The sequence below is a fragment of the Mizuhopecten yessoensis genome, unplaced genomic scaffold (genome assembly GCF_002113885.1).
Source record: "Mizuhopecten yessoensis strain PY_sf001 unplaced genomic scaffold, ASM211388v2 scaffold4559, whole genome shotgun sequence".
Lineage (NCBI taxonomy): Eukaryota > Metazoa > Mollusca > Bivalvia > Pectinida > Pectinidae > Mizuhopecten > Mizuhopecten yessoensis.
This window is the reverse complement of record NW_018405607.1, coordinates 117,329-131,986: the sequence shown is the minus strand read 5'-3', so window position 1 is coordinate 131,986 and position 14,658 is coordinate 117,329. Positions and strand designations below refer to the sequence as shown.

The 14,658-nt window shown below is 34.1% G+C and overlaps 1 protein-coding gene across 2 annotated transcripts in view; it reads left to right on the top strand.

Annotated features, from left to right (window-relative positions):
* Window positions 1–12,282, top strand: part of LOC110449309 — a 56,152-nt gene extending 43,870 nt beyond the window's left edge. For both annotated transcript variants that reach the window (XM_021496079.1, XM_021496078.1), the window contains 4 exons: window positions 285–485; window positions 2,975–3,231; window positions 8,925–9,629; window positions 10,949–12,282. In XM_021496079.1, coding sequence (XP_021351754.1) covers window positions 452–485; window positions 2,975–3,231; window positions 8,925–9,629; window positions 10,949–11,311 — 1,359 coding nt within the window. In that variant the 5' untranslated portion in view covers window positions 285–451 and the 3' untranslated portion in view covers window positions 11,312–12,282. The remainder of the gene's footprint in view (window positions 1–284; window positions 486–2,974; window positions 3,232–8,924; window positions 9,630–10,948) is intronic.
* The last annotated feature ends 2,376 nt before the right edge of the window (window positions 12,283–14,658 follow it).

The following is a 14,658-nucleotide window of genomic DNA, read 5'->3' as shown; positions in this document are numbered from 1 at the left end:
GGGGGTACATTTTATGCAGGTATAAAAAGTATCCGGATACTTTTTGGTAGGGGGGTACTTTTTATGCATGACCTTCAAACTCTAACTTAGCCGCCTCAGGTCATTTGAAATCATCCCAGCCCAGGAATCTACTTCATAGGCAATGCATATATATAGTCAACATTGACAGATGCTGATTAATTTGTTATCCCTGTATACAGAGTTTGACTTTAAGTAATTCTAGTATTATACATTTATCTGCTTCTATGCCCTGTAAGTTTTGTGAATATTTCTCTATGTTTCAGATAGCAGCTAACTTATATCAGAAGTTTCAGGAAAAAACCCAGCTCCGAAATGATTGAAAATCATCAAGATAGAATTTGAAACATCACCCTCTAGAATTTGAAGATGGACTGAGCACAGTTTGTGAAGATGTGACGCATAGACGAGACGGCATAGAAAATCAGTTACGATGCCAGTCTTACCATACACTTGTGTCTATATTGGTGAATATTAACTACATTTACTTGCCCTCTCTTCGTCAAAACGTCTCTGGTGTTACACAATTAAGCTTACCACTATAGTCCGAAGTGCTGTCACTGAGGGATTACTTCCCTTTGGTATGTCCCCCAAAAGATTGATTTAAGGATTCTATTTTTTTTTCATTTCGTTTAATGCTAAAGTATGTAGACATCCTCGAAATGTCAAGGTTTCATTCGATCACTAACGTTCTCTGCTCCCTTGGTAAAGGTCGTGACGAAATAATAGGCTCTGTATGCACCAACTTGTGGATTATGTATAGACTAATCTGGTCTTTGATGTATTCCGTCTTTGCGTATTGCAGAGTTATCTTTTCTTGAGAGCAGGAATTGATTGTTACGTCATTGGTTTGTGTGAGAAAATTACGTCTTTTTCTAAAAAAAATTGATGACTTTCTCTCACAAACAAATGACGTAACAATCAATACCTGCTCACAAGAGAAGATAACTCTGCAATACGCAAAGATGGGATACATTAAAAGAATAGCGCAGCAGCCTAACAGTAAAACTAACAGGAAGTCATGTGTAGCTCTTCTGTTATCTTCAAAGGACAGGTACAGTGTATCAGCCTTAGCGATTCATCAGTTAGTTTTTCCTGAAACCAATCAAATAGCTAGCTGTATGGCATCAATTTTGTCATGACATATCCCAGGGGTGCAGAGAACATATATAAAAGTGAGCGTAACCCCAAGAATTTCGAAGATGGTAAACAATTGTTTTTTTTGAGATTATTTTATGTTTTCCTATAGATAAAGTTAAATTACAATAAAAATTATATTTGAAAAGAAAAACGACTGAATAAACAGTATTTCATTTCAAAGTGTATTCACGACATTGACATGCACCACCACAAAGGGGGGTTACATTTGTCCACACACCTCTTGTCAATGAGATTTAGATGTTTCCACTATCAGCTCATGCAAAAATTCATAAATTCATTATGATTTTTATTAATTTAAAAAAATGTTTTTCCCCTTGCTAGAAAAAACTGTCTCAGATGTGCTATCATTTTTCAAAGTTTTAATTGAAAAGCATTGTTGGGTTTAAGCAAAACCATTTTCATTCATTTAAGCATTGGTTTCTATGGAAATCTCTGAGCGGAGGTCAGTTTAATTTTAAACTTTAAATTTTAAATTTAAAGAGGTAAATTTAAATTTTGGAGGAACTGGGGCCAGGATTTGCTAATGTCAAATTGGTTCTCCTATAAAATGTAAAAAGAATATTTGGTAGCTTCATTCCATTTTGGTATTAAAATTCCAAAAGTCTTTAAGTAAACATGTACATGTATAGTCTTTTCACAGACGGCCTGAATACACAAATATAGGTTACTTAGCAGGTGTCTCTGTATACAACAAAATATGGCGATAAATTATTCATTATTTGGGTGGATTAATTGAATTCGTTTCTGTATAAGCACATAAGCAGATTATTTTTGATGACCTACATTGTAGCCATGCTAGCGCACCAACACTCTATGTATATACACATGTATAGTTAATCAATAGTGTTTACACTTTTGATCAATATTTACAGGGGAATACACACAGGTCCCAGATCAGCTTTTAAGGTCACATGAGACAAAGTCTCAAGTGACCTATTGCGATCGTCTTTTGTCCGGCGTCGTCCGGCGTGAGTCTGTAAACAATTTACATTTTCGACTTCTTCTCCAAAACCCCTGAACCAATTTTAATGAAATTTTGCAGAAACCTTCCATGGCTAAAGGTCAACAAAAACAGTGGCCGGTTTGGTCCCTGGCTCCCAGGGGCCTGAGGGGCGGGGCAAAAAAGGGTCAAATTGCCTGAAATTTCAAAAAAAATCTTATCAAGACCCAGATATGGTAGAATCAAATATTCTTTTTAGATGGAAGAGTCTTAATGTGCTTTATCAAAATTGTTAAATTCTTGACCCTGGGGAGGGGGTAAACTTTACTAAACATAAAAATGACACTGATTCAATTGTACTTATTGACATGCAATAGCCCTATGAAAGCAATTGTGCCCAATCGTTGACTTCATCATTCTTAAAATGTCTCAATCATAATATTGAATGACACTGATCTTCCCTGGAAGGTATATCATATTTAATCAACCATACATTGTATGTTATAAATACACACATTTTATCTCAATGCCAAGTTAAATGATAAAACTAATTAATTTCCTATAAATTAAAGTATTCTAAAAATGTTAAGCTGAATTTTTTGGTTTGGAACCTTCTTAATCAGTGAGTTGACATTCACCATCAATAATAATGGGAAAGTACCTGTTAATCTATTGAAAACTATTAATATTAGAGTTACAAAAATGGAAAATATTTCCCAGAACTCCTTAAGAATTTACACACTACTAATTGTAAGTGAAACGCAATCCACAAAAGTCCAAGATTTATGAACTTTATCTCTGATACAATCAGTACTTAAGTTCATTTGGACTTTATTTCTAAATATGATCTTTCAGACGCAGACTGGCGTGACCTGCTTTTCAGTGCCTCACAATGTATCAACCGTACAGCAAACAGGGAGCCAATAGTAAAGGAGCTACAGGCAATGTGGTCAAATCCAACCAATCAGAACTCGGTGTTGCCCTGCCTCTCTGTCAGATCTGGCCTTGACCTATACCTGAAGGTCAAGGACTATCCTCCAGGTTCAGAGGTCATCATGTCTGCTATCAACATTCCAGACATGGTGTATATTGTCAAACACCACAAGCTCAAGGTTTGTTTTTTATTTGTTCTTTTATAATTTTGGCAAAGTAAATTATACATATTTCAACCACAATATGCTGTGTTATTCCACTCTCAGATCATTGTATACACATGCAGACTGTTGAATAGATATGAGTTATACACCACACCTGGTATATGACCTTTCGTAGTTTTGATTGGTCGAGAAGATGAACCTTGACTTGACAACTTTTTTCATACGCTTTTTGTCGCATGCTGTTTTGTTTATGTAGTCTGCTGTCAACATTCGTCAAATGTTGGTGACTTTAGTGAGGTTGCGATGGGAAAAGGGGGTTATTAAGGCAATACCAAAAGAAGATGATGCTTAAAGAATTGGTCGCTAGTTTCCGACAAAATTGCTACAGGCGATCGATATATTGTCAAACACCACAAGCTCAAGGAAAAAAATACTTATATATTTGTAACAGGAAAGAGAATAGTGTGCTTGCACTGGGGATTGAACCCTCTCTCCAGGTTCCTAGTCGGACACTCTACCACAGAGCTTAAGAGAAATTCCCTCTAGATCGAAGCTAGAAGGCGACCTTAATCTTATGTACAATTAAAACCTGACACACTACTCCCCCCTTTTCAAATGTGTTAAAAATGTGGATCCCTTGTGTCAACTTTACAGACAACATTTAATGGTTACACTTCTTCACACAGAAAGATATGGGTCCCATTCTCAAAGTCATCGAAGCATGTATTTTTCAGAAAATGTGTTTTCCTCCTGCCTCTTATAACACAAGTGAAGTGTAAAATGGTGTGGGCTGGGTGCTATGATGTCTATGTTGCATTATAGAAGTGAAATGACAATATATAATTTGGCAATATGATATATGTCGTTGGAAGTTCCCACCACAATAAAGACCAGTAAAACATGAATCTTTCGAAAAAAATATAGGCATGCATGACCTAGACCATAAAACATATTCTGACCAAACAGCTTAACGTTATGCACTCAGGGCAGTGGAATCTGTAACAAGAAAATAGTTCATCTTTACAACATGTTCATAATCAGTCAAATATAACCTATTGCATTGAGGTCCCCTATTGATTCTTTAAAAAATGTTATTTTATCACTTATACACTTGTAAGGTACTACAGTAATAAATACCTACAGATTTGGTTTCCTCACTAAATGACTAAGGTATATACTAATTCGAGTATTGATAAATTTTAATTAATTGTGCTTTATAATTAAGTTTTTATCTGTTATTGAAAGATCAGTTCAGTTAATATTATCTCAAATACTATATGGATCTGCTTGTTAACATTTTCAAAAATGTGAAACTTAGGAAATTTAAAAAGTCAAAAAAAGTATATATATATTTATATCAACAACATATGTGCTTGAGTTCAAATAGGTAAGTTTTACAGGTAGATTCACTTGTTGAAACTCTGACACTTTTTAAGAAAAAGACTATAACCCCTATCTAAACAAGTTGCCATATAGGTAAATTAAAAATGTTGGCACTCAGAGATACACCCCTTGCATCGACCTTTAGGTGGAATGTTCATGTCAAAGAATGCAATTTTACTTCAGGTACATGACCAGCTGTTCATTTTTCAGTTTAATGAGTACATATTCACAGTACGGCTAAAAACAACCATAATAAAGTGCCCTCCTATTACAGGTGGTCTCTTAATTAAGTCCCTGAAATGAATTGGGGGACTTACTGTGCTTGCTGCATTTCTTACTATTTTTATTTTTCTTCATACTTTTTCTCATTATTTTCATCTGCCAAACAGTTTCTAGACTATTCCCAATCAATCATCAAACATGGCCGCAGTGGCCTACGATTGATTCACATATTTATCGGTGTACACCAAGGAGTTGTTAATGGTCCCCCTCTTTTGTCCGATTTTGCTCAATCTAATTAAAATTATATCTTCACATCGCTCCCGTTTACTGATATGTCGCGTTGAACGACACGTTCAATGCGACATATCAGTAAACGGGAGCGATGTGAAGATATAATTTTAATTAGATTGGATTTTGCTCTGATTTTAATAGTATGGGTATTTGTGCAAATTATTTCCCCTGCATCATCACCAGCAACAAATCCTTTCAACAGATGCGTCATTTACGACTATAGCCCCGGAAAGTTTGGGAACTTATGGAACAGTCCCTGTTATAATTAGAAGTTGTTCAGGTTCATGTTACACAAAAAAAAAAAACGGCAAAAGTTTAGTTTTTTGAAAGTGGATTTTATTGAAGGCAGTATTATACTACAAGTTCACTTTAAAATGAATATAACAACAATGGAGAAATTTGAATAATAGTCTCAACACACAGATGGTCTCTTAATATTGGTCTCTTGAGCAGGTTTGACTGTGATTATAATAATTGGCATCTATACTCATTGAAAGCTACAATTGACAATATAAGGAAACTATATGTTCACTATATAGAACCACAATAATCATCTTTCAAACAACGGAAAAAAATAATAAATTTTGAAAGACAGCTTTAGGTAAAACTTTGCTTTAGTTGACTTTGGTAAGGTTATTGGACAGAGTAACTGGGCCTAGATGTGCTAATGCATGTACTGTACAGGTGAAAAGTTGGCAAAATTTGAGATTCATTATTTGGCGCGATCTAGCTGGTTCAGACACAAACTGTATTAATTTATAATGGGTACAGCTGTATGCTTGCCGAGTACTATATATAGACTGAGGCCATTATGAAATGTCAATAGAGCAGTGTTCAGCTTCATTGATAGTCGAGTTATGTTGTGAAAATGTTCAATTATTCGCTACATTAACCTTCCTGTCCTGACTGATGCAATAAACCATAGCTGAATCAATATCAATGTAGACACATCGCATAAAAAGTTGATACCGTGTACCTGATAAATGTTTTCAAACATGATTTGCAATCGGCTCCTTATAACAGTTCAACAGACCCAAAGGGCCCGCACAGCCTTGGCATATGGCAAATAGTTTTGGGTTGTCTGGTGGTGTTGCTGCAATTATTTGATTTAAATGAATCGATATCTGGTTGTTTAATGCCGATCACAACTATTTACTTGTTTTCTTTCCAGTAGAGATGTTCCCATTAAAATTAGAATTAAATTAAGCAAAGTAGTCTCAGAATTAAAACTTGACACACTAGTACTTAGACAATTCAATTATACTGTCTTCTTATAAATCTGCTGGAATTTGTAAAGACCTTGACCATGAAAATTTTACTTAGTATTTAGTGCTTTATAATGTGAAGTTAAGAAATATTTAATAATAAAAGAAGAAATGTAATTTTACAGAACTCCTTTTTTTTCTCTCTCACTACCCATCATTGAATCATACACACCATAGGAAATAACTTCCTAGACAACTTGGTCTATAAAGTAAACGATTCCCATAGATCTACAGTGTTTTTCATGATAATTGTCTATGGGTAGTTATTTTGACAATGCCCAGTCATTTTACGTCTGATTATGACTAATCAATTGATCATGACAACAAACTAGAAGATTGATAACGTCTGATAATTTTTCCATTCAAACTGTATTTCTCTGTTTATCGATTTAAGTTACTGAGTATTAAAAAAGTTTGTTTCCAGCTGCACGAAACATTAAGGGTATATAGGAAGGTACATTGTAGGTAACTTAGGTGAACATTTTGAGTGGATTTAAAAACAACACATGTAGGAAATGTAGATTTATATAGATATGTATACATGAAGTGTGGCAGGTATTCAACCAAAATTAAATACACATGTGTATTACCTGTACATGTATGTACTTGAAGAAGTGTCAATAAGCCTTAAACATAATCATTTTGTTTATTCAGGTTTGACAACATTTAAGTATGTTAAAATACATGAACCTAGTCATAGATAAAATAGAACAGGCAATAATAAACAGTATATTGATTCTAGGATCCCTGTCCCACTGCACTGTGGTAGTTTCGTATGTACTCTCGTAAACCTCCCCTTAAATACGATGTTGGATATACCTGTAGGACAGTTTGACTTGGGCACTTATATGTTGACTAGGTATAGCTCAGTCGGTTAGATATCAGGGTACAGTATCACAGTCCTCGGCCCTTATTCATGAAAACATTCTCATGCTCAAGCACGGATTTTGTGCTCAAACCAACTTTCTTAAAACTTGCTTAAATCATATCAAATGATTTAAAAGTCAAATGTAAACAGTTTTCGGCCACTCTTAAATGTTTTTAAAATCATTGACAACATATGATTTTTTTTTCAATTTAGAAAGAGAACAAGAAATTCAGCTTTCAAAAGCACAATATCCACACTTAAGCATGAGAACAGTTTCATGAATATGGGTCCAGGGTTCAAATCCCAGTCTAGTTAATCCTGCTGATCTTTTACACTCAGACCACTGTTTGTTGAACATGTTTTGTTTTACACTCAGACCACTGTTTGTTGATCATGTTTTGTTTTACACTCTGACCACTGTTTGTTGATTATATTTTGTTTAATTTCATTATTTTCCATAAAAGTCCTACAAGTTATTGCGTTTTTTTAAGAAATGATTTATCAAAACTATAGTTTATGCTGGAAAAACAGTTCTCCATACATAGTCCCAGTTTTAAAATGATACATATAGTATATAGTCTCAGTTAAAGAATAAGTTCCCAGTTTTTAGGTCACCTGAGACAAAGTCTCAAGTGATCGCCTTTTGTTCGTCGTCGTCCGTCCTCCGTCGTGCATCCGTAAACAATTTACATTTTCGACTTCTTTTCCAAAACCAATGAACCAATTTCAATGAAATTTTGCAGGAACTTTCCATGGACAAAGGTCAATAAAATTTGTTGCCGGTTTACTCCTAAGCCCCGAGGGGCCTGAGGGGCTGGGCCAAAAAGGGTCAAATTGACTAAAATTTCAAAAATCTTCTTCTCAAGACCCAGATATGGTAGAGTCAAATACTCTTCATAGATGGAAGGATCTTAAGGTGCTTTACCAAAATTGTGAATTTCTTGACCCTGGGGTCTCACGTTTCCCCCTGGGGAGGGGGTAAACTTTACTATAGTTTATATAGGGAAATCACATTTTGGACCAACATTTGTTTAATTTCCATTGGAAGTAATTCAACTTAGGTTAGCATTATCAGTATTAGGTAGCAGTTTGATAGTATGCACAAATCAGCCCTGACTGACCCCCGGGGGGGTGGGGGTGGGGGGGGGGGCGGCAAAATTTATTATGGTTTATAATTGCAAATGATACTTTGAATATTACATTTTGAGCCAGCCCTACCCCCAAGGGCTGTAGGGTGGGGCCCAAAGGAGTCAGTGTGCTAAAATTTCTTCATTTTCCTTGTTTAGAATCAGAGGTGCTAGTTTCAAATTCTTTTTATTCTTAAATCTGTATGCTAGATATTGAATAAGGTGGTTTTATTGTTTTTTGTCACTTTGAATAATAATTCTGTTCATGTTAAAAACAAAATCAACTCTCTGTATAAATATATCAGGTGACCGGTAAGGCCCATGTGCCTCTTGTTTAATTAAGTTCCCAAATGCATAAGGATCATATAATGTAAAAACATAAACAAATCATTGGTCTGTTATTTAAACTTCAGTTTCACAGATTTCACAACACAACACGCACACAACTTTATTTAGGTATATTCAATATAACCTCAAAATAATCTTGGGTATTCCTTAAATAAAAGCGAAAATAAAAACGCAATTAAGAACATTTTGTCTTGTCTGTTGAAGGTTGTCCCCTTTGATGTGAGTATAGAAACAACTGGGCCTAAAGTTGAACTCCTCGAATCTCTGATCACCGACAAAACTGTTGCCATCCTCATCGCTCACATCTACGGCAAATGGTGCGACATTGAAGCTATTATCGACATCGCTCAACGGAAAAACATTTATGTCATCGAGGATTGTGCTGAGTGTTTTTGCGGTTTTGAGAGGACTGGAAACCCTAGAAGTGATCTTGCACTTTTCAGTTTTGGCGTCATCAAATATTCAACAGCGTTTGGAGGTGCTATTGCAAAAATCAAAGATCAGAAATTATATGCACAGATGAGAGAAACTTATTTGAAATATCCTATACAGAAACATTCTGAATATCTGAAAAAAATTCTGAAATATTCTGGGGTCTATATTCTCCTAGATTGTCCGTCGATCATCAAACCATTAATGGTATTGACAAGAACCTTAAGCATTGACCACAAAAAGGTTGTGATCAAACTTCTCCGGGGTTTCCCCGATCGGATGATAGAAAGAATACGAGCACAACCATCAAACGCCCTACTTGCCACAATGAAACGGAGGCTGGATAATTTTGATCAGACAGACTTCAACGCCTCACAAGTAAAGGCAGAGTATGTGAAAGAGAGGCTACCAGAGGAAGTCACGATGGTGGGGATGCAGGCAGAAGTCAATAACTACTGGCTTTTCCCAATATTGATGGTAAGTTGACATGAAAATGCTATTTTCAGATGTTTAATATCAATAACATATATATAAATGTTGATGTTTATTTTCATGTTAATTTTTAATGGTCATCTTACAGAAACCTGGTAAAACATCTAGTGATCGACATACAGAATAAATATTTAAACCAATAAGTTGCCATATCCTTTGCTACAGGCAAACAAAATTCAACGTATATAATTGAACAATGAAATTATACGATTCACAATTCAAATTCCCAATTGAAAGCGTGAAGAAATTATTGTCTATATATACACACAGACTAGCTGATAAACAGGAGTATGACTCAGGCTACAAATATACAGAATATTCATTCCAGAAAGTATTTGTGAAATCCATGGGTTTATGCTCTCGGATATACATATATCTTCTCTTGACTCTGGTTTTCTCATGACGAGAGTGAAGGGACAAGTGATTCCAGCTATACCGGTAAATTCTGACCAATCACAAGGCTTGTAGACAATGGTACCTGAACTTTGAAGAGTATTCAAAGAGCTACTCCAAGATAAATGCAGGTCAATTTTAACATTACACTGCTACACAATTTACTTTTATGTTCAAGTACATTATTATTTGTAGAATTCCTTAATGCTACCAGACTGTACATGGACAAAAATCCAAAGTTGCATAGCAGACACAGGATATCAAAAGCAGAACTATATAAACACTATATCATAACAATGATAAATCAAGGTTTTTATATACCGCTTTATCACAACCTAGTTCGTAGTTCGTCTCAAAGCGGTTCACAAATTATTATCTGTGGATATAGGGCCATGCAACCAGCCAACATCTTTCTCAACTTCCTGGGGAGCATACAGCCGGTGCTGCCATTTAGGCACTCACAGCTAGCATTCAACAATTCTAGCACTGCCCAACAACATACTAATTTACAGCTGAGTAGACTGGTACAATCGGAGTGAAGTTAATCCTGCTCAAGGATGCAACACAATAATGTGACATGACTCAAACCCGCAAACCTTCGGTCAAGAGCCCGGCGTCCTACCACTAGACTACCAAGCCTTCTATAAACACGACCCTTAAATTATATTTAACAAGGATTTCTGTTAACTCTTGACATATATCAATTTCAGAAGTCGAATCCCATTTCCCCGAATTTTGAAGGGTCGAAAGAGTCATGTCAAGTACATGTGTCTTTTAAAATTACTTAAAAGCCAAATCTTATTTTGGGGAGATAAAATATACCCTCGCTCAAAGGTCCATAATAATTAAAGCCATACACTCAACCTTGTACAGTCCTATTTTTCATATTTGCTTGCTTTCTTTCTCTCCAGGATAATCCCGACACAGTTGTTAAAATACTGAATGCCATGGGGATAGATGCTTACCGTGGAGCTACGCAGCTAAATCTCATCGAACCAGAAAACTGTAGTGTCGAGCTTCACAATCAACACGCTACATCTGCCAGCAGCTTCGACGACATGCACAAAGACGGGAACCAGAACTATCCCTATGAGGCCTTGAACAGAAGCTATCCTCATGAGGCGCGCTACCTCATCAATCACGTTGTCTACCTGCCTGTGAACAAGTCCGTCCCATTCCACGTCCTCGATCAAATCTGCAAATGTGTACAGCTGGCTATTCGCCTCAGCAAAAATGGACGCTCGCCTGATGTCCGTCTTCACGCAAAGTTATAATGATTGTGTGATGTTAGCAAAATGTTATTGTATTTAGATGTGAAAATGAACTTAAATGCACACACTCATATGGTGTAGGAGTTTGATAACTAAATCATATTTCTAACTAAATTTGTTTTTATTCAAATTTTTAAATTCTAGAAACAAGTCACTGATTTGAAGTTTAATAGGTTATGCTATCATAGAAAAGAGGTTTCAAAAATATTTTTGATATTTTTTGTAAGATTTTTTAAGGCATTTCTTCCCACCAGCTATATCTAAAAACGTTTTTACAAATTCTTCAACATTATATTAAAGGTATCAGTTTTATTTGGTGAGAAAAGAAGTACATGAAGGATGCTATCAGGCTGATTAAATTTTCATTTTTTAAAACGTCAAAACATGCCAAAATCATATTGCTGAAAATTGTAACAGAATGCTATCTATATGGTTAAATTAATTAGTCCCCAATTTGTACGGGCTATAAATTATGGCTTACACCCCCATCTGTAGTCAGTCAAGGTGTCACACTACATAGTATGGTATGGGGCATATCTCATGTACTCTTACACAATTGCCAAATGTTGCAAATGGGTATACAAATCTCTATGGAAGCTGTAGTGTCACATACTTAAATCAGGTTTCATGCCAAGAGTTATGGTTCTTTGTATAATTTAGATGACAATATTTGTCTTGAGGTTAAGGACTATTTGAATTATTTGTATTATTTTACCTTGAATATGACATGATATAAGGCATTGGTGATTCCAATTGTGTTATTTTAATCAGGACATTCCATCCAATATTTAAGATCTAGATTTAGTATATATGTTTTTATTTACATTTTATATACAATTGTTTTACTTAAAACTTTTAATTGGTGTTGGCAATGTTTGTATTTTTTCAAGATTATTAATATGTTACTCAGAAAACCATTATAAATGGAAATGTTTTATATATAATAACTTAGTTTTTAAAATCAATGTTGTTGAAAATATATTTTTAAGAGAAAGATTATAAATTATAAAAAATTGAGTTATATATTTTATATAGTTATAAGCTTTGCCTAAATCATAATACATATGTACATAGATTTTTAAACCAAGGAAAAATATACCAGTATTGACTGAGGATGTATTCTGAAGTCAGAATAATATATTGGAGTTTTAATTATGAACCCTTGTATTGATTAAAGCTAAAAGCTGCAATTGATTAATTAATTTTAAAAGGTGGATGACTGGTTTTTGTAGGTCGAATGTATATTTGATTGCAACACTACATGTAGTTCTATTTTTAGAAACAACCAGTTCATAAATAGCAATATTGTCTATGAGACCGAACATTTTAAGTCAATGCCGTTCTTATAAACTGCCATGTGACTGTCAGCATATCACAGAAAAAATTTAACATATGTAAATATACTTTGTTATCAGAAATTGTATAATCATTACAACATTCCACGATGTTGACAGAAGAAACATTCAAATGCTCCTTTCATTGCTGTTGTTACAGTTAACAGTGATTTCCAGTGAAAGGTATATTACACGCTATATTAAAGTTGTATGCTACATTTCAAATATGTCATCAATTTCTGTGTACATTTCAAATGTGTCATCAATTCCTGTGTACATTTCAAATGTGTCATCAATTCCTTTGTACAATGTACATTTCAAATGTGTCATCACTTACTGTGTACCTTTTAAATGTGTCATTAGTTCCCGTGAACCTTTAAAATGTGTTAGTAATTTTTATTTGGCCTTCAAACATATCATCAGTTCTCGCATACCTTTCAAATGTGCCATCAGTTCTTTTGTACTTTTCAGATGTGTCATTATTTGTGTGTACTTTCAAATGTTTATCAGTTTAATATTTGATGATGACATCACAATCAAATTATTGTGATCTGTTCATTGAAAAAGTAGTCTCAAATTTACCAAATTGTTTTTACTGAAGCCCCAAAAATCACTAATATGTAATAAATTAATTAATGAGGACCTACTTAATTAATTGTAAGTAAAACTTTGATTAAGGGGAAGCAACCTGTACTTAATTTCAACTATGGATTCTCATTTACAGATGTATTTCTAAAATAACTTGTATATATTTTTATCATATATAAGATATAATGTTTTAAATATGATAACATGTATTTTAAATTGTAGATTTTAGATAATTCAACATGTATTTTAAATTGTAGATTTTAGATAATTCATGCATATTTATGAAGTAAGATTCTCATTTGCTCACATTATTACGATGAATAGATACTCAGAACTCCACAATCTTGCCTATAATTCTTTACAGCATTAAACAGAAACACATCAATAAGCTTTGAAAATGGATTTTATATAGGTTGTCATGTTGACATTTTCAACGAATGAAAATTAAGAATAAAACTAATGGAAAAGGATTAAACCCAGGAGGTGAAATACATGTCAATAATTTGATTATCACAAAGGAAAATTTTGAGAAAAATAACAAGAGACTTCCCACTTTTTATGGAAAAAAACAAGGAATATTTACTCATTCAGCTTTTGCAGGTATCATTATTTGTCTTAGATTCTTTATTGAGGAGAAAATTCTGGAGTTGTTCATTCAATTACATATCAATTGATTTATGTTTTTGTACCAAAAAGATATTTTGGTTAAAAAAATATGTTTTAGGGTTATTCACCCATATGCCCCCTCCATCCACAACCACACCAAAAAGGAAAGAGAAAATGAGAAACAATAAAAGTGTTCATGTTTTTATTTGCACTTCTTTCAACACATTTCATTTTTGGCTTTTTGGTTGATAAAAAAAATACAGAAAAATTATAGAAATATTCTTTAATCATACATTAAAAATTATACATTCCATTTTCAATTTGGGTCATTTTTTAATGTATACCCATGTGCAGTTTTGCAATTGTTATGTTTTGTATAGACAAAAATATATTAATGTGTTCCATATGAACTTAGACAATCATTTATATTATTTAGCATCTTCAGATACCCACAAATAATTTCTATATGCATGCATTCATTAATTATATGAACAGAGTGAGCAAAAATCAATCAACCATGGCTATTGGAAGATGGTTTTACAAAAAACGTGCAGTAAATATTTTACAAAGATCAATGGTGAATTGAGAATGGTTCTATGGTTACTTTGTTGACGTATGTTTATTTTTAAAGGGACATCACGTGAAAAGGCGTTTTTTTTTAATGAATGTATGTATTGTATGCACTTCCACTTATGTTACCACGCTATCCCCATATTCATAGTCCGTTCCAAATGTCCAGTTTGACCACTTGAATTGTTCGGGAAAGCCCTGCTAAAAATAGCGCCGATAACGTCACCTGACTAGGCAGTAAACACAAGTGGT